The sequence below is a fragment of the Sus scrofa genome, chromosome 9, assembly GCF_000003025.6.
Source record: "Sus scrofa isolate TJ Tabasco breed Duroc chromosome 9, Sscrofa11.1, whole genome shotgun sequence".
In the NCBI taxonomy this organism is placed as follows: domain Eukaryota; kingdom Metazoa; phylum Chordata; class Mammalia; order Artiodactyla; family Suidae; genus Sus; species Sus scrofa.
The window spans coordinates 36846435-36868627 of NC_010451.4; the positions used below are offsets into that span (position 1 = coordinate 36846435).

The 22193-nt window shown below is 41.0% G+C and overlaps 2 protein-coding genes across 7 annotated transcripts in view; both read right to left on the bottom strand.

Moving 5' to 3' along the window:
• C9H11orf65 (chromosome 9 C11orf65 homolog) overlaps window positions 1-8884 on the bottom strand; it is an 86500-nt gene extending 77616 nt beyond the window's left edge. For 3 of the 5 annotated variants that reach the window (XM_013979358.2, XM_021062752.1, XM_021062751.1), the window contains exons 1-2: window positions 8476-8884; window positions 3086-3531 (exon numbers count right to left, since the gene is read on the bottom strand). In XM_013979358.2, the coding sequence (XP_013834812.1) occupies window positions 3086-3235 (150 nt within the window). In that variant the 5' untranslated portion in view covers window positions 3236-3531; window positions 8476-8884. Of the gene's footprint in view, window positions 1-3085; window positions 3532-8475 lie in introns of those variants that run through there. The other 2 variants (XM_013979357.2, XM_003129833.4) reach the window with 1 other exon arrangement.
• LOC100512977 (KDEL motif-containing protein 2) overlaps window positions 9658-22193 on the bottom strand; it is a 114849-nt gene continuing 102313 nt past the window's right edge. For both annotated transcript variants that reach the window (XM_021062749.1, XM_003129834.4), the window contains 5 exons: window positions 19511-19727; window positions 17640-17836; window positions 15559-15753; window positions 13701-13805; window positions 9658-11797 (listed from right to left, as the gene is read on the bottom strand). In XM_021062749.1, the coding sequence (XP_020918408.1) occupies window positions 11672-11797; window positions 13701-13805; window positions 15559-15753; window positions 17640-17836; window positions 19511-19727 (840 nt within the window). In that variant the 3' untranslated portion in view covers window positions 9658-11671. The remainder of the gene's footprint in view (window positions 11798-13700; window positions 13806-15558; window positions 15754-17639; window positions 17837-19510; window positions 19728-22193) is intronic.

A 22193-nucleotide genomic window follows, 5' to 3' on the forward strand; every position in this document is an offset into this window, starting at 1 on the left:
TTCAGGCAAGTCCTGGCATTGCTGGGAACTTGAGCTTTCTGAGCTGTGTCAGACTTGGGATGCCACTAGCCTTTCCTTTTTTTTTTTTTTTTGTCTTTTTGCCTTTTCTTTGGCCGCTCCCATGGCATATGGAGGTTCCCAGGCTAGGGGTTGAATCAGAGCCGTAGCCGCTGGCCTACACCAGAGCCACAGCAACTCAGGATCTGAGCGGCGTCTGCAACCCACACCACAGCTCACGGCAATACAGGATCCTTAACCCACTGAACAAGGCCAGGGATCAAACTCGCAACCTCATGGTTCCTAGTCAGATTCATTAACCACTGAGACGTGACAGAAACTCTGCCACTAGCCATTCTTAAAGCAATGACTGCTGGCAGCTGGTAGCTGCAGCCTCATTGTTTCAAGATAACCTCTTGTAACTATTAAATTTTCTAGACAATGAAATTGCTTTAGAGCAGACATTAGCAGTGAAAAAGGAAATACATAATGACCAATAGCTCCTGTTGTGTATATGTCAATACCATACTGGAAATTAAAAACCTACTTAGACTAAAGTAGACAACTGGCTACCTGGCTATAAGTCTCCCCAAAGTGACAGTTTCAGAATGGGTTTCGGGCTAATTTTCCTTAATTCCTCAGGGAATGAGATATTTTTTGTCTACTAAAGTTCCAGACGTCACTCCTCCTACTTTTTTTTTTTTTTTTTTTTGTCTTTTGTTGTTGTTGCTATTTCTTGGGCCGCTCCCACGGCATATGGAGGTTCCCAGGCTAGGGGTTGAATCAGAGCTGTAGCCACCGGCCTACGCCAGACCCACAGCAATGCGGGATCCGAGCCGCGTCTGCAACCTACACCACAGCTCACAGCAACGCCGCTGGATCGTTAACCCACTGAGCAAGGGCAGGGACCGAACCCGCAACCTCATGGTTCCTAGTCGGATTCGTTAACCACTGCGCCACGAGGGGAACTCCACTCCTCCTACTTCTAACTGGTCTTTTGCACCAGAATGGTCAAGGGATTGAGATCTTAATCATACAAGATTCGGATCCAGGACTTGGAACCCTGGAATATTTCTAATTTGGTGTCTATTCCCCAAATTGAGGCAGGACTAAGCCCCATTTTAGCAGGAAGTAGCCAGAGCAGTCATCACCCCATTCCGTGGAAGACGTGGGGAAAGATAAAAGAGAAGCGGGATTTAAAACTAAAATCCCTAAAATCGAGCTCCTTTGCCACGTTTATGATTAACGTCTCTATCCAAAATGATCATTGTCTTTCTTGCCCAACACCTGTTCTCCTCAAGATAGAAGTGTAGCAAAGAAAGGGGGGGGAATGTAACAGAGCAGGGCCCTGTGGGGCTACCGGACACAAAAGCCTTTCTGTGTCCCCTATTTCTCCTTCTTGGGAAACAGGCCTCATTTAGCCTCCATGACCTTCTCTGAGTTCCTAGGGACAGGTTTAGACAGTTGCTAATCGGGAATGGAGGGGATGCAAAGACAAGGGAGAAAAAGTCAAACAATAGTACAGCCTTGGGGCTGGATCCTGTTTCCCTCTCAAGAGATACAGATAACAACACAGGCATCTTATATACCTAAGAGAAAAGTTGTATTTCTTACACTTCTTTTAGAAATGAACACTTTAAAACTGAACAGCTTAGAGTCTTTCCTCGTCCTTCTCCTTGGCTTAATTGCACCCTAAACACAATCACTCATAAGCTAAAGATTAGGCACTGCTGAGCACAATTGCCTGTGAGTTAAAGATTACTAGCACATGTTTTTCAGGACCTTTCCTAGTTTGTTCTATTCTCTGATCAATATGCCCTTTTCTCAAGTACTGCTATTCTAGGCAATAACCCAGAAGATCACCACCAGGATCATGCCAAGATCTCCTGACTCTAGCTTTGATAACTAAGATTCCCCCAAAGAAGAAGCATGCATGTTTGCCCCAATCCTGATTCCTACCCAAAAACCTATTTTTCTCCTTTTTACTATAAAACTCCCCTCAATTCTTCCCCATGTAGGGCACAGGCATTACGCTGCTGAGGCCCCCTATGCCTGGCAAAGCAATAAAAGCTAATTTTTTCTCTTCTACCCAAAACTCTGTCTCTGCACTTTCGGTTCTGCCAACGAGGCAGAATTTCGGCAACAGTTCCAATTTTTTTAAAAGCTGGAAAACAGTATTAAAACTAGTAATTTGCTGAGAACAGAACTTATATCCCCCATTTTGTGTTCCCTACTTTTACTGAATAAACAAATGTGTTTCCTTAGAAAAGATACTAGTGGTTTCCAAGAGAGAGAGGTGAGGGAGTGGGATGGATGGGTAGTCTGGGCTTAGTAGGTGCAAACATATATTTAGAATAGATGAGCAATGAGGTCCTACTGTACAGCACAGGGAACTATATCCAATCACTTGGGATAGAACATGATGGTAAACAGTATAAGAAAAGGACAGTAAATACGTGTATGACTGGGTCACTTTGCTGTACAGCAGAAATTGGCACATTTGAAGTCAACTATACTTTAATAAATAGAAAAAAAAATCCCAAACCAAATGTGTTTCATAATCTTTATCAGTTTTGTAATTTTGTTTTTCCTTTTTTCCTGTGGTCTTTTATACCTAGAGTGGAAGAGGGAAAACAACCACTAGCCTCCTCCTTAAACACTCTTTTGCCCTTTTCCAAATGAAAAGGAAAACCATTTCGCGGCTCGTGTAGGAGAAAAGTCCAGAAAAAAAGGTAAGGTAAGGCGTATTTCCCCTTAACCTGACAGTGGACGAGACAGTGTCTCTGCAGGGTCTCGGGGCACCGTGAGCGCGAAGAACAGGCAGGGAGCGCTCTCCCACCAGAGTGACGCGGGCTACCCGAGGGCGAGAGGGAACGAGGGGAGGGGGTCGCACCCGGGCAAGACCGTCAACGACAGTTTGGGATCCAATGGGCACCTCGGAGAAACGAAACGTCATTACGAGTGCTGCACAAGCTCGGACCTCAAGGACAGGAGCCTTCAATACATTGAGCCAGGGGAGGCTCACACCAGAAAGTCGATGCGGAAAGACAGCGGCTAAGGGGGAGGTGACACTAGTCCCTTCACTTACCAATCGCAGCTGGCCTGGTCTCCGCTTGCGCTTTCTGTAACGCCGCAGACGGAAATGACGTAACCTAGTTCCGCTTCCGCAGGCCAGGCCTGGGCCGGATAGTCCCGCCTTCTGGCCCCACCCCTCGGCTCTGAGGTTTCCTGAGCACATGACCTTTTGGAGTCCCGGAATTCATTTTCAAGTGGTTGAAGCTGCTAGACACCCCCCCTGCGATTATCAGTGGCTTTGAGGCAAAGGGAAGGGAAACCAAAGGGACTTTTCTGTGAAGTAAAGCTCAATATTTTATAAAGCCAGTTAGTTCGACCAAGGACTTTGAAGGTGTTGCAGAAGGAGTTGCTGCTATGGTACTGTGGGTTCAAGGCTCTCCCGTTGCTGCGTTGCCGCCTAGGTCGCAGCTCTGGTTCCGATTAAGTCTCTGGCAGAGGAAGTTTATGCGGCAGGTGGGACTATTTAAAAAAGAAAAAGAAGAAGAAGAAGATGTTGGAGAGAAATGTGAAATCTTCGCTGTTGAATTAATTTATTCGTCCGTAAATAAAAGAACCTTCTAGCTATTTGACAGATCCTGGGCAGGATCAAGAAATAAGTGACATGTCCAATGCTCCTTCTAAATTTAAGCTCTTTAGTTGGCAAAACCTAAACCAACTTTTAAGTGAAAATATATGGTCTCAATTGAATTCCCAGGTAACTTTAAATATTTAAATATTGCAGATCTAAAGCAAGTTTGATTTGCTTAAATTCTAAACTTGGCAGTGCTTTAGTTGGTCGCTTACTGCATTGTCAGATAATCTTTTTCAGAAACAACCTATTATATACTATTTCCCTCCTATGCTAATTCATGTAATGCAATTATACAATTAGTTCGTAAGGAAATTTAACATCTAGGGGGGAAAAAACCCTGAAGAAAATGTTCCCCGTATAATACAGACTTGTACAGAAGAAAGTCCCTGTAGGCTAATTCATTGACTTGCTGAGCTTCCAAAGCTCTTTATCATCATCACAAATCAGAATAGCAGGAGATGTGAGTTTTAGTTTCCTTTCATGTAGTTACTTGATGCATTAATACACAGTAGCTATGAATAAAAAACTGTAAAAATATAGTAATGGAAACATGTATAGGTGTAGTTTTTGTTTATATATTACTTTCAAAATAAGCCCTACATATTTTTAATCAAGTGCCAGTCTGCTTACTGTTTGAGCATGTATTATTTTATCTTTAACCTAATCCAGATGAATTCAATAATTCCTTATTAATAGGCTCAAACCTTTTTCTATTGCTCTAATATAGGTAAAAAATTTCAATTTTTAAAAAATATCATTAAAGTAGGGAGTTCCCATCATGGTGCAGCAGAAATGAATCTGACTATGAGTTTGCAGGTTCCATCCCTGGCCTCAGTGGGTTAAGGATCTGGCATTGCTGTCAGCTGTGGTGTAGGTTGCAGATGAGGCTCAGATCTGGCGTTGCTGTAGCTGTGGCAAAGGCTGGCAGCTGTAGCTCCAATTAGAACCCTAGCCTGGGAACCTCCATATGCCACAAGTGTGGCCCTAAAAAAGCAAAAACAAACAACTTTAAAGTAGCTAACAGAGGATCATTAGGACTCAAAGTCACCAGGTTTTCTATTTATGTATTTATACGCACCTGCTTAAATCTAGAAACAGTTTACTAGGAAACTGAACTCAGAGGAACTTCTGGGTAGTTCTACAAAAATCTTTCCTTCTTTCTCTCTCTGTTCTCCATATCCTTTGTTATCCTCCCCCTCTTCTTGTTTTTTTTTTCTCTTCTATTTCTTATTATTACACAGCATGCAGTATTACATTTATAAAGTTACTATTCTTGCTTTCTAGTTAAAAAGTAAAGATTTATAAGCCATGTAAAGACAAGATAAAGGGAAAAAATGAATTAGTATGAGAGAAGAGGAAATATTTCATGCAGAGACAAAGGAGTCACAATTACAAAACATTTCTTCCTTTGCTGCTTAGACACTGGAACAGACCTCAGCAATGGACAAGACTGTCCCACATGTGAGCACGAAATCTTTTATAAATACTTCATGTTGCAGAAAACCACAGTGCCACACATGAGTGGGTGTGGGTCAAAGCCAAGAGTCTTAAAGTAGCCTAAAGGAAGCCAGAGGGGCCTCTAGCCAGGCATTGGTGCTCACGTTAGGAGCGAACAGTGTGAAAAATTAATCAACAGAAACCTCAATTCAATAGAGTTAGAGACCAGAAGGGGAGTCTCATACCCTGTCACCACAGGAAGAAGAAAGACTCATCTTTCCTGGCAAGGACTCAGCCAACCAAAAGCCATGGATCCTTTGTTTACTATAGCCTTCTTAATCTCCTATCTATAAAAGCGCTCTCCTCCCCTTGTTCTGCGGGGACTTGCATGTAGCTCGCCATAGTTGCAGACCTGAATTGCAATTCTCCACTGTTCCCCAATAAACCCGTCTTTGCTGAAGAAGTATCCGGTAGTCTGCATAAGGTCACCAGCAATTTGAAAAGGATGGGAGAAGGGAGTGGGCACTATTAGCTATTCTTTGCACAGAATCTTTCTTCCTCACTCCCATGACTCTTGTTAAGGATTGCCTGTTGCTTTTTTTTCTTTTTTCTTTTTTTCTTTTTTTTTTTTTTTGCCATTTATTGGGCCGCTCCCTCAGCATATGGAGGTTCCCAGGCTAGGGGTCCAATCGGACCTGCAGCTGCCGGCCTATACCACAGCCACAGCAACATGGGATCCAAGCCGTGTCTGCAACCTACACCACAGCTCACGGCAATGCTGGATCCTTAACCCACTGAGCAAGGCCAGGGACCGAACCCGCAACCTCATGGTTCCTAGTCGGATTCATTAACCACTGAGCCACGATGGGAACTCCGCCTGTTGCTTTCTTTTCTTTTTCTTTTTAAAAATTAATTATCTTCTAGTTTTATTGAAACATAATTGACATACAGCATTGAATAAGTTTAAGTCGTACAACATAATTATTTAACTTACACACATCATGAAATGATTACCACAGTAAGTTTAGTCAACTGCCCTGTTGCTTTCTTAAATGGGGCTTATCAACTGACAATGCTAATAGCAATGAATGAGTGTACAAAAATCAAGATGAGGCCCCATATCAGGTCTGTGAGTTAAGAATTTCTTACACCTACCTTAGTATCTTGAATTATACAGGACTTTCCCTTTTCAGTAGGACAATTTAAATTTGTTAACAAAAGAATAATGTAATGTTAGCAGTGGGGTGCTGGTAAACCACTTAAAAACAAATAACAAAACACTGATTTGTAGCATTTGCCAATTTCTGTTACTAAAAATACCCTCACTGTGAGCAATTTTAAAGTTCCAATGTGATATTTCCAAGCATGAAGTTGGCAGTTAAATTCACTGGAGCCAGTAGGAGCAGGCTCCAGACTGCCAGTGTTCTTGGTATTTTGTTAGGAAAGTTGCTGTCATGGCGGTTGCCATCATAGCACCCCTGCTCTTGAGCACTTGCACTTCAAAGGCTATTTTTTGTTACAATTTCATGTCAGATGGGATAACTATGTAAATCTAACTTGGGTCTTACATGTAACATACACTCTAGAGTTTTCAGAGGTAACAGGAAACTTTCATTGTGGCAACCTGACAGGAATCTTGTTATAATATTCTCCCCAATTTACAAGGCTCCATGTTACCCAAAATTATTCCAAGTCAGGAAATCACTTGCTGAATCACCTCAATTTCAAATGATAGGAACATGGGCAGAAGACAAGCCATTTTAATTGGAGGACTAATTTAGCCCACCTAGGTGACAAGTCCCTTTTCCATAGCAGCAGTGCTGGTGGTACAAGTGACCTCAGTGGTGGCAGAGGGCTCTTGTTACTCTTTGAGGAGGTGGGGTGGGGTGTGAAGGGGAAACAGCTTTGGTATTTCTCTAGCTGTTTCATTGTCATCTGAAGCATGCTATTTCTTCTTGTCCCCTAGTTTACATTAACTCAACTGAAAGGCTTGGGTATTTGTCCCAAAACTTCTAGGGTGAGGATGATCCTGCTACTTCATTCCCTGGAATCCAGCCTCCTGACTTAGGTGGTCCTCAGTTCCCAGACCCTCAGAGTTGTGATATTACAAAGAATATATCTGATCTTTGTCTCTGATTCCTGGTACAGAGTTTCAAAAACTCTTAGAATTCCCTGAGTGATAGAAGTCTTTTTCATGGTAATGAGGTATTCATGGTGGGGATCCTAGGTAGCTTCGGAATTGGACTAGTCATCAAAAAGACCAAGCACATGTAAGAGGGTTGGGATGTTAGCTGTCCAAACTCCTGGGCGGGGAATGAGGATGGAGATGGAGTTCAATCACATGTTCAGTGACTTAATCAGTCATGCCTGCATGAGAATCCCCCCCAAAACTCTGGACACCAAAGCTCAGTGTAGCTTCCTAATTAGTGAGCACATTCATGTAAAGGAGGGTGATATGCCCTGTGCCATGCGCCCCTCCCCACCCCCTTTCCAGGGAGAGGACATGGAAGCTTTGTGCTTCCTTCCAGGACTTGCCCTATGAGGATCTTTTAAAATGAAACTGTAATAGTAAGTACACCATTTTCCTGGGTTCTGTGAGTATTTCTAGAGAATTATTGAACCTGAGGGGGGTCAGGGGTACCCCTGAATTTGCACTCAGTTGGTCAGAAGTGTGGGTAGCCTAGAGATCGTACTTGTGCCTGGTATCTGTAAAAGCAATCTTGTGGAACACTAAGCCCTAAACCTGTGGCATCTGATGCTAAATCTGAGTGGTTAGCATCAAATTGTATTGACGTACACTCAGTTGAGAGTGAAACAAAACAGGCAGCACATGAAAATATTTCTTTTTTTCTAACTCCTTTTCTGTCCTCCCCTTGCTTCTAGCTGTCCTAACTCCCTCTACAGAGGCCACTCCCTTCCCTCTCCCAGCCATTTCCAGAATTTCCTATTTCTTCCCATAGAATAAACAAACTCCATGCATTTCCTTTACTTTTGTCTAAGAAATGCTGCAGGGTTGATTATCAAAATAAAGTTTAGTGTGGCTCCCTCTTCCAAAGGCTCTACAGAGAGAACCTGAAAAGAGATAACTTTGATCTCAGTAACTGGGACGGTTCCACAAGAGGTTGGCGTGAGGTGGGTAGAGGAGGCAGTGGCTGGGGTAGGGTAAACTGTGGTTCTGAGCATAAGAGGGATTCTTACCTTCTGGTTAATTTTGTCCTCACCTATTTGAAGTCAAACACGCCCCACTATCACAAGGATGATTTCCTTTCCCTCCAAATAAGAAATTTATATTATATTTCTCCCTTATTATGCCAAGGGAGAAATTATCCTGCCTGCTATGAACTGAAAGTTCATCCCCTCCCCACCCCTAAATCAATATGATGAAACTCATCCACCTTGTGATGGCATTTGGAGACGGGGCCTTTGAGAGGTGAGTAGGTCATGAGGGTGGAGTCCTCAGGATGGCACTGGTGCCCTTCTCAGAAGAGATGAGAGAGCTTGCTTCCTCTCTCTTTGCTTTCTGCCACGTGAGGACACAGCGAAGAGGCATTAGTCTGCAAATTGGAAAGTGGGCTCTCATCAGACATCGGATCCACCAGCACTTTGATCTTAGACTTCCAGCCTCCAGAACTGTGAGAAATAAATATTTGCTGCCACAGCCACCCAGCGTATATTTGTTATAATGGTAGTGTGAACTAAGACACTGCACTTAGCTGTATTTTTACCTGAAATAACAAAATATGTATCAAGCCTAAATATCTTCTCCTTTAATATTAATTTCTACTCACTGGGATTTAATGTTAGGGATAGAAGTTTTAATTCATTTATTCATGAAGACATAAGAGAATTAAAATTAGACCAACCCAGTTATCAAAATACCAGGGCTATAGGTGGTTCAATCCTCTTTCTTAAGAAACAAAATTTATCTTTTTCAGAATTTTACTTAGAAAATTTACTTTATTTGAAAATGTATATAATAAGTCCCATGATATAAAATTCTAGACATAGTAGATTTTAAAATAGCATAATGGAAAATATAAATATCCATTTTATTTTCCTATGTATATCTTTTTGCACTTATTGTCTTTTCCTAGGTTTTCATCTTTCTTTCTTTCCAAGCCGAGTCATACTTATAGTAAAAATATTTTCAATATCATAGACAGGTATAAGGCAAAAAGTAAAAATTCCCTTTTCTCCATCCCCTCCTCAGATATTGGTGAATCTCCTTCCAAACTTTCAACCACATGGATATATATGTATGTTTTTTTACATAAATGGTTTTACATTACACATGTTCTGTAAGTTGCTTTTTCCACTGAACACGGTGATGGAGCTCTTTCATGATAGAACAGTTAGAGCTACTTCATTCTTTTTAATGGTTATACTGTACTCCTTTATGTATCAATATCTATTTAGCCTGCCCCCCCCATAAAGGCTATTTAAGGTGTTTCTAACATTTTATTAATAAAAACAATGTTGCAACAACATATTGATAGCTTATCTTGACAAATGCAGTTATTATATGAACTTGCATATCCTTCTACCCCCTTGACCTTAGGATCTGGTCACTGTACAGTCTGCCCTTTATTTTATACTGTGCACTTGTGCTTTTGAACAACTGGTGGGTATTAGAGTTTTCCATGGATACTTGGCTTTGATTACACTGTTCCTAAATGTGCTTTTGCTTTTGTCTAGTTTAAAAAAAATTCTGGAGTTCCCGTCGTGGCACAGTGGTTAACGAAATCTGACTAGGAACCATGAGGTTGCAGGTTCGGTCCTTGCCCTTGCTCAGTGGGTTAACGATCCGGCGTTGCCGTGAGCTGTGGTGTTGGCTGCAGACGCGGCTCGGATCCTGCGTTGCTGCGGCTGTGGTGTAGACCGGCGGCTACAGCTCCGATTGGACCCCTAGCCTGGGAACCTCCATATGCCGCGGGAGCGGCCCAAAGAAATAGCAAAAAGACCAAAAAAAAAAAAAAATTCTGTGTCCTTATTAATCTTCAATAAAGAATAGATAATGACGACTTAAAGCGGTTACATTGTTTTCCACGTTAGGTAAATATTTCAATTAGGAGAGTAAATATTTTTAAATTGGGAGTGGATATTTCTTCTTTTGGGAGTGAGCTCTTTAATGAACTGAATCTTGGATTGGTGAAATTACAAGGAGTGTATAATGAATTTCTGGGCTATAAGACTTAAGCCCTAAAAGGCAAAGGAAGTTTCCAAAGCTTTTATCTTAGTAATATAACACAGTGAACTAGAGGAGGGGTGTAGTGAAGAATGGATACTTGCTTTTGCTGTTAGCTTATGAGTGAATCCCAAGATACCAGGCTTCCTGCAGCTTGTTGCCGAGGTTTTAGAGCATCCTTTTTGTTTGTCTGTTTGTTTGTCTTTTTAGAGACTCACTTGCAGCATATGTTAGTTCCCAGGTTAGGTGTAATTGGAACTGTAGCCACCGGCCTACACCACAGCCATAGCAACTCTGGATCCAAGCTGCGTCTGCGAACGACACCACAGCTCATGGCACTGCCGGATCCTCAATCCACTGAATGAGGCTAGGGACTGAACCCACAACCTCATGGATACTAGTTGGATTCATTTCTGCTGTGCCACAATGGGAACTCCTAGAGCATCCCTTTTAATGGTTAAAAAGAATTAAAGATCCTCACATGACTACAGTTATCATTTACCTATTCAGCACATAGATAAAGAAGGTAATCATAGGATGTTCTCATCTGCTTTAATAACTGCGTTTTCCTTGATGGGTGTCCAACTCAGATTGAGAATTACCAGCTTAAGGCACAATCTTTCCTTAATTTTGTCTCAGGCCTTAGTAAAACCTAGTTAAAAAGATATGAATGAGGAAGTTCCCATGTGGTACAGCAGGTTAAGGATCCAGCTTTGCAGCAGTGTGGTGCAAGTCAAAGCTATGGCACAGGTTTGATCCCTGGCCCAGGAGCTTCTACATGATGCAGGTGTGACCATTAAAAAAAAAAAAAAAAAAAATCAAAGAGCTTTGAAAAAAAAAAAATTCTCTTCCATAGACTCCAAGCTCCCTTTAACAACAGAGGTATCCTCATCTTTCCTTTTTATTCTTATCTGACCTTCCAAAAGGAAGCTTGCTACTACTGGATGCCAAAACCACCTTGTAGGAGAAGACATTAGGCAATGAGGGGGGATAAAAGCCCCCCAAAAACATTTTTTCTTCACAATTGGAAGAGGAAGAGGGAAAATGAACAAGGAATAGAAACAAACCAATAAATACAATGTCAATAGTTTCATAGAGAGCTATTTATATTTTGGCAAGCCTCTCTATCGACTGTGATCCTGATGCTGATAATAGCATTTGTTATTCAAAAGAAATTAATATCTTAGGATATTTGGTAATACTCGGTATTTGGTAATACTAATTTGGTAATACTTGCTATTTGGTAATATTGCACTGTCCGTCCACATTATATAAGCCATCAAGCAAAGCAGTCCTCTGCATGCAGCCTTCCAGGCTGTCTTCACAGTCTTCACAGCTTAGACTCCATCTGAAAGATGCCATGAAGGATGTTGCCAGCATATGCAGGAGTGTGACTCTCAGCTGACTTAAAGCTCTTCTCTTAAAGGTGTTTTCCTGTGGCATTGGCAGATAGATGAACTATCATCTGGCTGAGGAACTAATTCCATTCCATCACGTATTTCGGGTTTGCTGGTCTGGCGCTCGGCGTATTTCTGGAATGTGTTTGAAGAAAATAGAAAGACTAATCCAAACTTTATTCCATTGATTCCTCCCCACTCCCTTCATGCTATTGTTTCTAGTGGCTGTGCATCTTCAGTCTAAAAACCAAAGGTCGGCTTTATCTCAGTCCTAAAGTTACATTTTAACTTTAGTTATTATGGGCAATAGGGTAATATTTCATAGTCTAACAAGGAACCCCAATCCACTATTTTATGTGTAGCTAAGAAGCCTCTGGTAAAGGGATGTCAAGCCAAGTGTCTCTGTTTGACCAACAGCACCTCCCAAATTTATCCCCCACGTGTTCATGAATAATTAACTTTGCTAAACAAAGACGATAGTATCTCAAAATAAAGTGGATAGTCTCACACATCCTTCCCTACAGACCTGTGGTCATACATATTTCGTAAATGGTGACAGGCCTGTGGAATGTCCCTCCACTTTGGCCACAGACTGAACTATTCCTATAGATTGGATATTTCGGCTCAGTGGTTCCATGTACATTTAGCTATACATTCCTGGTCCTGGGCCAAACCCAACAAAATACTGATGTATGTATATGAGCCTTATTAATATTTTAGATGGAGAAACTCCTATTATTAAAATGATGGCTAGACTAGCAGAGGGAAAAGAACTCAATGAAGGGAGAGGCTGCTTCTAGTAAATGGTGTAATTGATCATTTTTATTTTTCTATGAGAGGGTAATAGCGACAGGCATCTGAAGAAACATTTTTTTTTCTGCCAACAGGAAAATAAGTTTAGGTTAAAAACAAAAACATTAAATCCTTATTTTTCTCTTCCAGGCTTAATTTTACAGAGTAAGACACAAGGTAAGTACTCAAAGAATCAACCTTTGGATGCCCAGTCAACACGTGCACTTCAGAATTCAGCCCTAAGGTGTTCGATTATAAATAAAGGTGACACTTGAATGACATGGGAGTGAGGGGTGCCAACCCTCAGCACAGCTGAAAATCAGTGTATAATATAGTTGGCCCTCCACACATGTGATTCCTCAGCATCCATGGTTCCCTGTCTATGGGTTCAACCAACCGTGGGTTGTGTATTACTGTAGTATTTACTACTTAAAAAAATCCACATATAAGTGGACCTGTGCAGTTCAAACCCATGTTGTTGAAGGGTCAATTGCATTCTTCATCCATTTGTTTTCTACAAGAAGTTAAAAATTGGCTTTCCGGAGTTCCTGTCGTGGCGCAGTGGTTAACGAATCCGACTAGGAACCATGAGGTTGCAGGTTCGGTCCCTGCCCTTGCTCAGTGGGTTAACGATCCGGCGTTGCCGTGAGCTGTGGTGTAGGTCGCAGACGCGACTCGGATCCCGCGTTGCTGTGGCTCTGGCGTAGGCCGGTGGCTACAGCTCCGATTGGACCCCTAGCCTGGGAACCTCCATATGCCGTGGGAGCGGCCCAAGAAATAGCAAAAAGACAAAAAAAAAAAAAAAAAAATTGGCTTTCCATCCTGTACAGATAGCAAAAGCATGGATCCTAAGTAGTAAGAACCAAAGAGGTACATATTTTGAACAGAAAGAGTTGTGAATGATCTCTCATACAACTCATTTTCCAGATGAGGAAAGATATTGTTCTCTGAAGTTCAGAGGACACGTAAACTACGAATTCCTTAGGTATTTAATATAATATAGCACTGACAAGATGAGAGGAACTTTTAGTCTATATTTGTAAGGTCTTTAAGTATTGCTTTTCATAATACCGAATGGTGATTGAAAATATTGTGACCACAAAGGGATTTAGCACTATCTACCTATCTGCTGATACCTCAGCTTAGCCAGAGTTCTACAGGCTGACTCTTGAACCCCCTTCAAGGATCAGGTCACACATTTGGTCTGAGGACACATAACCCAGCAGGGTAGACTCTCTGAACTGACCTGCAATACTCTGTAATAGTAGCAGTAAAGCCTGTGGGGCTGCAGCAAGTCCCGAGCAGTCAACTGCCCTTCTTTTGCAATCTTCTTGGCTTCTTCATCGTGTTCCTGAAAGATTTAAAAAGAAATTATGGATGAAAATTACTCCCGTGATCCACAAAGAAAGCTAAATGGGAATGTGAGGTTGAAAGCATGTGGGGTTGAATGTGAATAGCATGGCAGAGATAAACATGCTGAAAATATAACTTAAGAATGAGGATATGGAAAGAGACAAAGTACTTTCTCTCTCTCTCTCTCTCTTTTTTTTTTTCTTTTGTCATTTTAGGCCGCACCCACAGCATATGGAGGTTCCCAGGCTAGGGGTCTAATCAGAGCTGTAGCTGCCAGCCTACGCCAGAGTTTACGGCAATACCGGATCCTCAACCCACTGGGTGAGGCCAGGGATCAAACCTGCAACCTCATGGTTCCTAGTCCGATTTGTTTCTGCTATGCCATGACAGGAACTCCGCAAAGTACTTTCTTAGACATCTCAGGTATATAGAAATAATTATATATGTTTGGACCCACATACCCCTCCCCCCCAACCTGCCGCCTCCGCTCCCCCCAGCCCAGTGCATCAACCCACATACAGCCCTTGCTGTGACTATCTTGGTCATTTCCTAGCTACCCAGAAAACCTAGGGCTTATCATCTGTTTTCTCACCCTAACTCTCTGCTTGATACTAGAATAGAATGAATTCCTTTTTATGTTAAAATATCTCTTAAAAGCACCATTTTTTTTTTTTTTTTTTTTTTTTTGGTCTTTTTAGGGCCAATCCTGCGGCATATGGAGGATCCCAGGCTAGGGGTTGAATCGGAGCTGTAGCTGCCAGCCTACACCAGAGCCACAGCAACACGGGATCTGAGCCGCGTCTGCAACCTACACCACAGCTCATGGCAACGCCAGATCCTTAACCCACTGAGTGAGGCCAGGGTTCGAACCCGCAACCTCATGGTTCCTAGTCGGTTTCGTTAACCACTGCACCACGTCAGGAACTCCAAAAAGCACCATTTTAATATGTAGTCTAAGCAAAAAGTTTTTACAAAATGGTACTTATGAAAGACTATTGTTGTAATGAAAAAATTCAGTTATTGGTACCCATAGGCTGTTCCTTCAATACCAGAAATAGTCTGCATTCCTAATTATACTTTCGGAAAATAGCTAATATTCTATCATGCTGCCCATGGGAAAAGCCATTTGCAAGCAAACAGTCACAAAAATAGTTCTGCCTCAGGCACCCAGTTATTTCCATAGCCACATTGCTTCTCAGAAACAGAATAGAGTCTTACAATGGAAGGGTAAATATTATAGTTTCACAACAAAACACAAGAGCTTTTTAATACTTTTCATTTTAAAAAAAGAATTGTTATTTTATGAGAAACTTTTGATTCTTGGGATGTTACAGAGCATGCATTAAGGACTTGTGCTCTTTTTTTCCAAATGGGGAAAAGAAAAGGGTACCATCATTGCTTTAAATGTTTTCTTGTGCATAAGGCACTTTAACCCTGGTCTTTTTAATCTGTAATTTGCATTTGGTATATTCCTGCTTGTGTGTACACATGAATGGAGATCCCTTTAGAAAAATCTATATTCTATATAACACTGAACTTCAATCTTCTAAAAATCCTCAAAAATATTGATAGAGGGTCTTCAAAATGGTCCTGATGTTGATTCTTCAGATATTTCAAGGAACACAAATTTCACAAAAGGACATTTCTTTGGGTGAAATTATGTCAAATTAAATTGCATTGTGTTGGAACTCATATAACCAATACTGGTGAATTTGTTAGTGCTTAAAGAAATGAAATTGCAGAAAGCATACCTTGGCCCATTCAATTTTCTCTAGCAGATCACTAAGATTTCTTTTAATTGGAACATAATGTTTCCAAGGCTTTAGTGCCATATAGAAATGCTCATAATATGGTGAGTCCTGCTTCAGAACCAAACTGTCTCCAAGCATGAGATACGGATATCTGTAAGCAGCCACAGTCCCATCCACATTCACTTGATACTTGTACTAAAAGAACAAAACAAACATAAACAAAAATTTTTAACAGTCATTTGCTTCACTTCTGCTGCTGGTCAACATTGTAATACTAAATATAAATAAATTATTTTCCAACTTTTTTTTTTTTTTTTGGTCTTTTTAGGGCTGCACCTGCTGCATATGGAAGTTCCTAGGCTAGGGGTCTAATCGGAGCTGCAGCTACTGGCCTACACCACAGCCACAGCAATGCCAGATCCAAGCTGCATCTGCGACTTACACCACAGCTCACAACAATGCTGGATCCTTAACCCACTGTGCAAGGCTAAGGATCGAACCCGCATCCTCATGGATACTAGTTGGGTTCATTACTGCTGAGCCACGACAGGAACTCCGTTATTTTCCAACTTTAGTATTTACACGTTTTATATTTTATTTTATAACACAATCTTTTCTTTGTATTAAAATCATAAGCAGTTTTTTTGCAGGTCAATTTTAAGAAATACAACACATTTAAAGAAAAGATGATAAATAATTTTGGGAAATAGGAATATCTATTACAACCACGTCTATGTACTGGGGGATTCAGGTTTCTGTAATCAGGTAAAAAAAATTATTTCCAAAAGCTCTATATTTATTAAAGCTTAATGTTGCTAACAATTTAAACTTTCATGTCTATATTATTTCCTTTGTTATTTATACCCACCTAAGTATGAAAAAGGAAGGCATTATCTCCAAGTTCAGTTTTACCGTCCAGGAGACAGAAACCTGGAGAAGACTAAGGACTAGGGTGATGCGGGTGACACAGTAAGTATCTGCGGACATATTTGCTGAACTAATAAACTTTGATTTACATTTCAAAATCACTTTTCATTCATTTATAATAAGGCGAAGCAGATATTATGATTCATCCTCCCCTTTTTTTTACAAAATGATAAAATTCTTTTCAGAAGGTATTTTAAAATCTCTACTCTCTGAGTCCACATCCCATGCTCTTTTCGTTATATCGAGAGAATAAGATATACTCACTGATTTGGTACTTAATTTTTTCTTAAATAATTGGTACCCAGGAGTTTGGCAGCCAGTCAGATTTTGTCACATGGTTCATGTCTCTATCTCCTTTGAGCCTCACACAATGCTCTGAAGGAGCTAGGCAGGGGTCACACATGTTTAGGGGCCAGAGGCACTAAGAGATGAAAGCCCCATAGTTCAGGGGCAGAGGCAGGACTTGAACCCCATCATTTTACCTGTATAGAATTTATACTCTTTGTATTAACAGGATCATTTTATATAAAAGACATTTATATTTCCAGTTTACTAAAACAAATACCAAGAAGAGAAAAACAGGGAAGCATACCAAAATCCTAGGTTAATCTTTGTACTATATTTTGAGTATTTAGGATAGTTCTGAGACATCTGGTAGACAAAGTTAAACAACAACAATAACAAACAAAAAAGAAACCACAAGGGTTTTGTAATTCTCTATACCTGATAAGAAAGTGTATGGCAGTCACAGGATGGGAGAAATTTGCCCAAGCCCAGCTATTTGGTTGACTTTTTTTTTTTTTTTTTTTTTTTTTTGTCTTTTGTTGTTGTTGTTGTTGTTGTTATTGTTGCTATTTCTTGGGCCGCTCCCGCGGCATATGGAGGCTCCCAGGCTAGGGGTTGAATCGGAGCTGTAGCCACCGGCCTACGCCAGAGCCACAGCAACGCGGGATCCCAGCCACGTCTGCAACCTACACCACAGCTCACGGCAACGCCGGATCGTTAACCCACTGAGCAAGGGCAGGGACCGAACCCGCAACCTCATGGTTCCTAGTCGGATTCGTTAACCACTGCGCCACGACGGGAACTCCTGGTTGACTTTTAACATGTAAGTTTATCACTTCATATCTATCTAGGAAGACTTAAATGCATACCTTAAAGAAGTCAAAGAAACCTATCAATTTGGCTTTTCCAAGCTCCTTTTCTTTCTCTTGGAAGAAGAAATATCCTGTAATTCCTGCATCTAGGAGCTGTGGATTTTCTTTGGACAGCTGCACCAACTGGAGCCTTTCTTCTCGGCTGTCTCTGCCTCTGAAGAAAGCTTTCTCTGTTTTATTGATCCAGGAAGGCCCTGGAAGTTTGAGACCATAAGAAATAAGATTATGAATTTGCCATTTTGATATGGTAAGTAAAATCACCATTTAAGAGACTAAAGCTTTTATCATCAACACACCCTCTAAAGTAAATGGCATGTCCAAAAAATATGCTCTAATTGTATCTTCATGTGTACTTGTGAGAGCTCACTCAAATGGTGGTGTTTCCATTCTAGGACATTAGGAATTATCCAAAACAATGCTGCATCAAGTTCAAAGTGAAAACAGAGTCACTGACTTGGCTCACTCACCAAAGCATTAGCTTCTTCCATCTTTTGTGTTTCATAATAAAAAGAGAGGTAGACTTTTGTTCTTAGACAGAACAAATTATTTAACACCCCACAAGTTTTTTTTTTTTTTTTTTTTTTTTTTTTTAGGGCTATAAGTGCGGCATATGAAGTTTCCAGGCTAGGGGTTGAATCAGAGCTACAGCTGCCCGCCTACACCACAGCCACAGATAGCACTGCTGGATGTGAGCCACGTCTGCAACCTACATCACAGCTCATGGCAACGACAGATCCCCAACCCACTGAACAAGGCCAGGGATCTAACCCGCGTCCTTATGGATACTAGTTGGGTTCATTTCCACTGAGCCACAACGGGAACATCCAACACCCACACATCTTTAATCCTTATGTTACTCAGAATTTCAGCATATCACCTCTTAATACGATGAAGAATTTTTCTAATATGCTGTTAAATGAAAATGCATACATCTAACTAACTGTATAGTTGGAATACACACACACACACATACACACACACACACACACACATACCCTCTCTTTGCTGAGAGGGAAATAATCTGGGAGAATTAATTTAGATCTCTTTCTAATACTCTAAAAAGAGGTCAAGAGGTCATTAGTTAACACCTATCAGTGTTCTAAGGGATAAATCACAAAACATAGAACTCAGAGAGGGGCGATCTCTTTACTATGTTCGCACACTTTTCAGGAATTTACTGTTATGAAATAAAAAACAGGTCAGTTTTCATTTCACATTATCTTTAGATAGTTTACAAGGAGTCTCTAGTCTTATCTACTAAAAAAATCCACCAAAGTGCTCTAAACAGAAATCGAGGCTATAAAGACAAGGCAGGGTTTTTTTCCCTACTCAGAGTTTAGTTTAATAAAAGGGTGGGTAGTACCGTAAACCCAAGGCCATCAAACAAGAGGAAAAACTTCAGATTGTACAGGATCAAGAAGGTAGAAAGAGGGAAGAGAAGAATTTCTTACAAAGTGTTAGAGGTAGTAATTTCCAAATTACACGGTTATCACAACAGACATATGCTATAATTTTATATTTTTTAGAATTCTCTCTCATCCAGCAATACAAAGGCACTGGAGTCAGAATTGAGTTAAATGATAGTTTTACCAAATATGTATTTTCAAATGAGATTTACAAGTGACCAACTCAAAAGAAACTCAGTTATAGTAGGTTTGGACATTACTAGCCCAACCTACGTATCTTTAATTTTTGGATTAGAAGAATCTTAAACAAGCCACTTTAAATTTTAGAGTGCTATTTTTCTTTTTTCTTTGTTAAAAAAAAGAACAATGGTCATTTAAATATATACGCATACTCTCTCTGATTGAATATTTCCTTTATCTTTTTTAATTCTAAGATTTTTTTTTTTCCAGAATGAACTTTACCTGTATGTCCTTGAATAGAAAGGAGATCATTTGTAACACCCCTCATGGCTTCAAGCGTAGAGTGGGTGATGTCATATGTTGGAAGGATAACATCTCTTGAATCCAAAGAGCCACACCATGAAATGATAGGTAAAGGTCCAGGGGTTTCATTGACTTTTCGATGCTCCAAAGGCCAGTCTCCAAGATTGACATAAAATTCTACATCTGGGAGAAGGACCTAAATAAACAAAAGAATGTGCATCAGTGGTGGGATGACCTCAGGCTTTGGTACCAAGTGCTTTAGTTCTTTGGCTTTTAAAAATATTACTTCTAAAATTCAAAAACTATTGGCTTTAAAAAAAGAGAAGTATGCCTCTTGGTCATCAGCAGTATCAGAAAATCAGGGTGAGGAAGGTACATGACAATCCACTTAACCAGGAGTTAGCCACCTCTGCTGAGAGGCAGCATTTCAAACTGTTCTCTATTATAGATGTGGACACTGTAGCAGAGTGTGAATGAGTGGCTTCATGCCCCCTTTCTGTTGGCTGCCTGAGTAAGAATCTACAAAGTCAGACCCAAGCCCTTGTTCTCCTCACTATCAAAACTCTTTATAACATCTATGCTTATTTCTGGAATCTGCTATTCCATTTTCATCTCTAGGATAAAGGACTTAGTTTAGGCCTTTATCATCTCTTACCTAGATTGTGGCAATAGTTGTTCCTTACTAGATATTCTGATTCAAGCCTCTCCCCAATCTAATCCACTCTCTACATTGCTGCCCAAATTTCTAAAACCGAAATTAATGTTACTATTAAGCTCAACAGAACCTTAAGCCTATAGGACAAGATCTAAACTCTCTGGCTGGAGCTCAAGCCCCACCATCTTGCTCCAGCTTAGCTCTGAATCTCATCTTCCATTTGCCCATGTACCAACACACTTTAGGTTACTCTCTAAAAATGCCACCCACTTTATTTATTTGTTTGTTCGTTTGTTTATTGGCCATGGCTGGGGCATGTGGAAATTCCTGGGCCAGGGATGGAACCTGCGGCAGAGCTGTGACCCAAGCCACAGCAGTGACAACACCAGATCTTTAACCCACTGTGCCACCAGGGAACTCTATCACCCACTTTAATATGGAATTCTCTTCACTTGGAATGCTCTTCTTCCACTTATTCACTTGGCATTCTCCTGTTTCCTCCTTCACACCTAGATCTAATGTTACCTCCTCTATGGCTTTCCTTCCTCTGGTATTTTAACCCTGGGTACCTGGTTTTCTTATAGGCCTATTATGCTGTGGTACAATTCCTTGTTTGTATTCACATCCCATCCTCTCTTCTGAAGTAGAAAAACAAGTCCCACTAGAGCAAGCTGTTGAAAGACCAGAGGTGAGTCTCATTTATCCAAGATTTGTTTTCAGTCACCAGGAAAAGAACCTGGAACAAAAGGGAAGGGTAGGGGATATGACTCTTCCTCCTAGTGCTTCCCTGTGATCATCCAGTAGCTCATTAATCAGCCACACATCAGACCTTCTCACTGTAGAGCAGGATTTCTCAGTCCTGGCACTATTAACATTTTGTTCTGGGCAATTCTTTCCTGGGGACTGTCAGTGTATTATAGAATGGTCAGCATTATCCCTGGCCTTTACCCACCAGATGCTAGCACCAACTCCCCAACAACCAAAAATGTCCCTAGACATTGCCAAAGTCCTCCGAGGGGCAAAGTCATTCCTAGTTAAAAAGTACAATACAGAAGTACAGGGCAGAGTGGAAAGCGAGAGCCCAGGAAGAAAGCTGCCTTTAGGATCAGATGCCCATCATGTGCTAATATGAATGATATGTTCAATGGGGGCTGATAGGGAGGTGGGAAGCAGCTGCTATTTAAAATAAGAATTGATTGCAGCCCCACAGTCCCTGTGCTTGGAAAATTATATAACTCACATCAGGAAAGTTGGCTTTTAGTGTAGAAAACTACCTTGATGGTTCTTCTGGGTGAGAATGGTAAATAAATAAATAAAAATAAAACGCCCATCCTCACTCTCTACTCTGCATGATCAGGAAGAAAGAAGAACAAAAGGCAGTTTGAACAGCTCAGCTTAAGAGGAATTTATAGAGCTTGGCAAATGCAGAAAGAGAGGCTGAACAGAGGGAGGAGGCAGAGTTGCTGGGGATGTGGAGAAGTCTTTTGAAAGATAAGGGACCCAGTCATGGTTAGTAAGAAGCCAAGACCTAGAGATCAAGAACAGCCAGTTAGGAGTTCCTGTTGTGGCGCAGTGGTTAACGAATCCGACTAGGAACCATAAGGTTGCAGGTTCAATCCCTGCCCTTGCTCAGTGGGTTAATGATCAGGCATCACCTGAACTGTGGTGTAGGTTGCAAACACAGCTCGGATCCAGCGTTGCTGTGGCTCTGGCGTAGACTGGCGGCTACAGCTCCCATTCGACCCCTAGCCTGGGAACCTCCATATGTCACAGGAGCGGCCCTATAAAAGGCAAAAAAAAAAAAAAAAAAAAAAAAAAGCCAGTGAGAAATTCCCAGAGGTATGGGTGACTGAGTCTGATTAACACAGGGATATCTATTTTTAACTGTTAGGATTTTTGTTTTGTGTTTTGTGGGTTTTGTTTGTTTGTTTGTTTGTTTTCTTTTTTCCTGGCTATGCCCCATAGAATGTGGAAGTTCCTGGGCCAGGGACTGAACCCAAACCACAG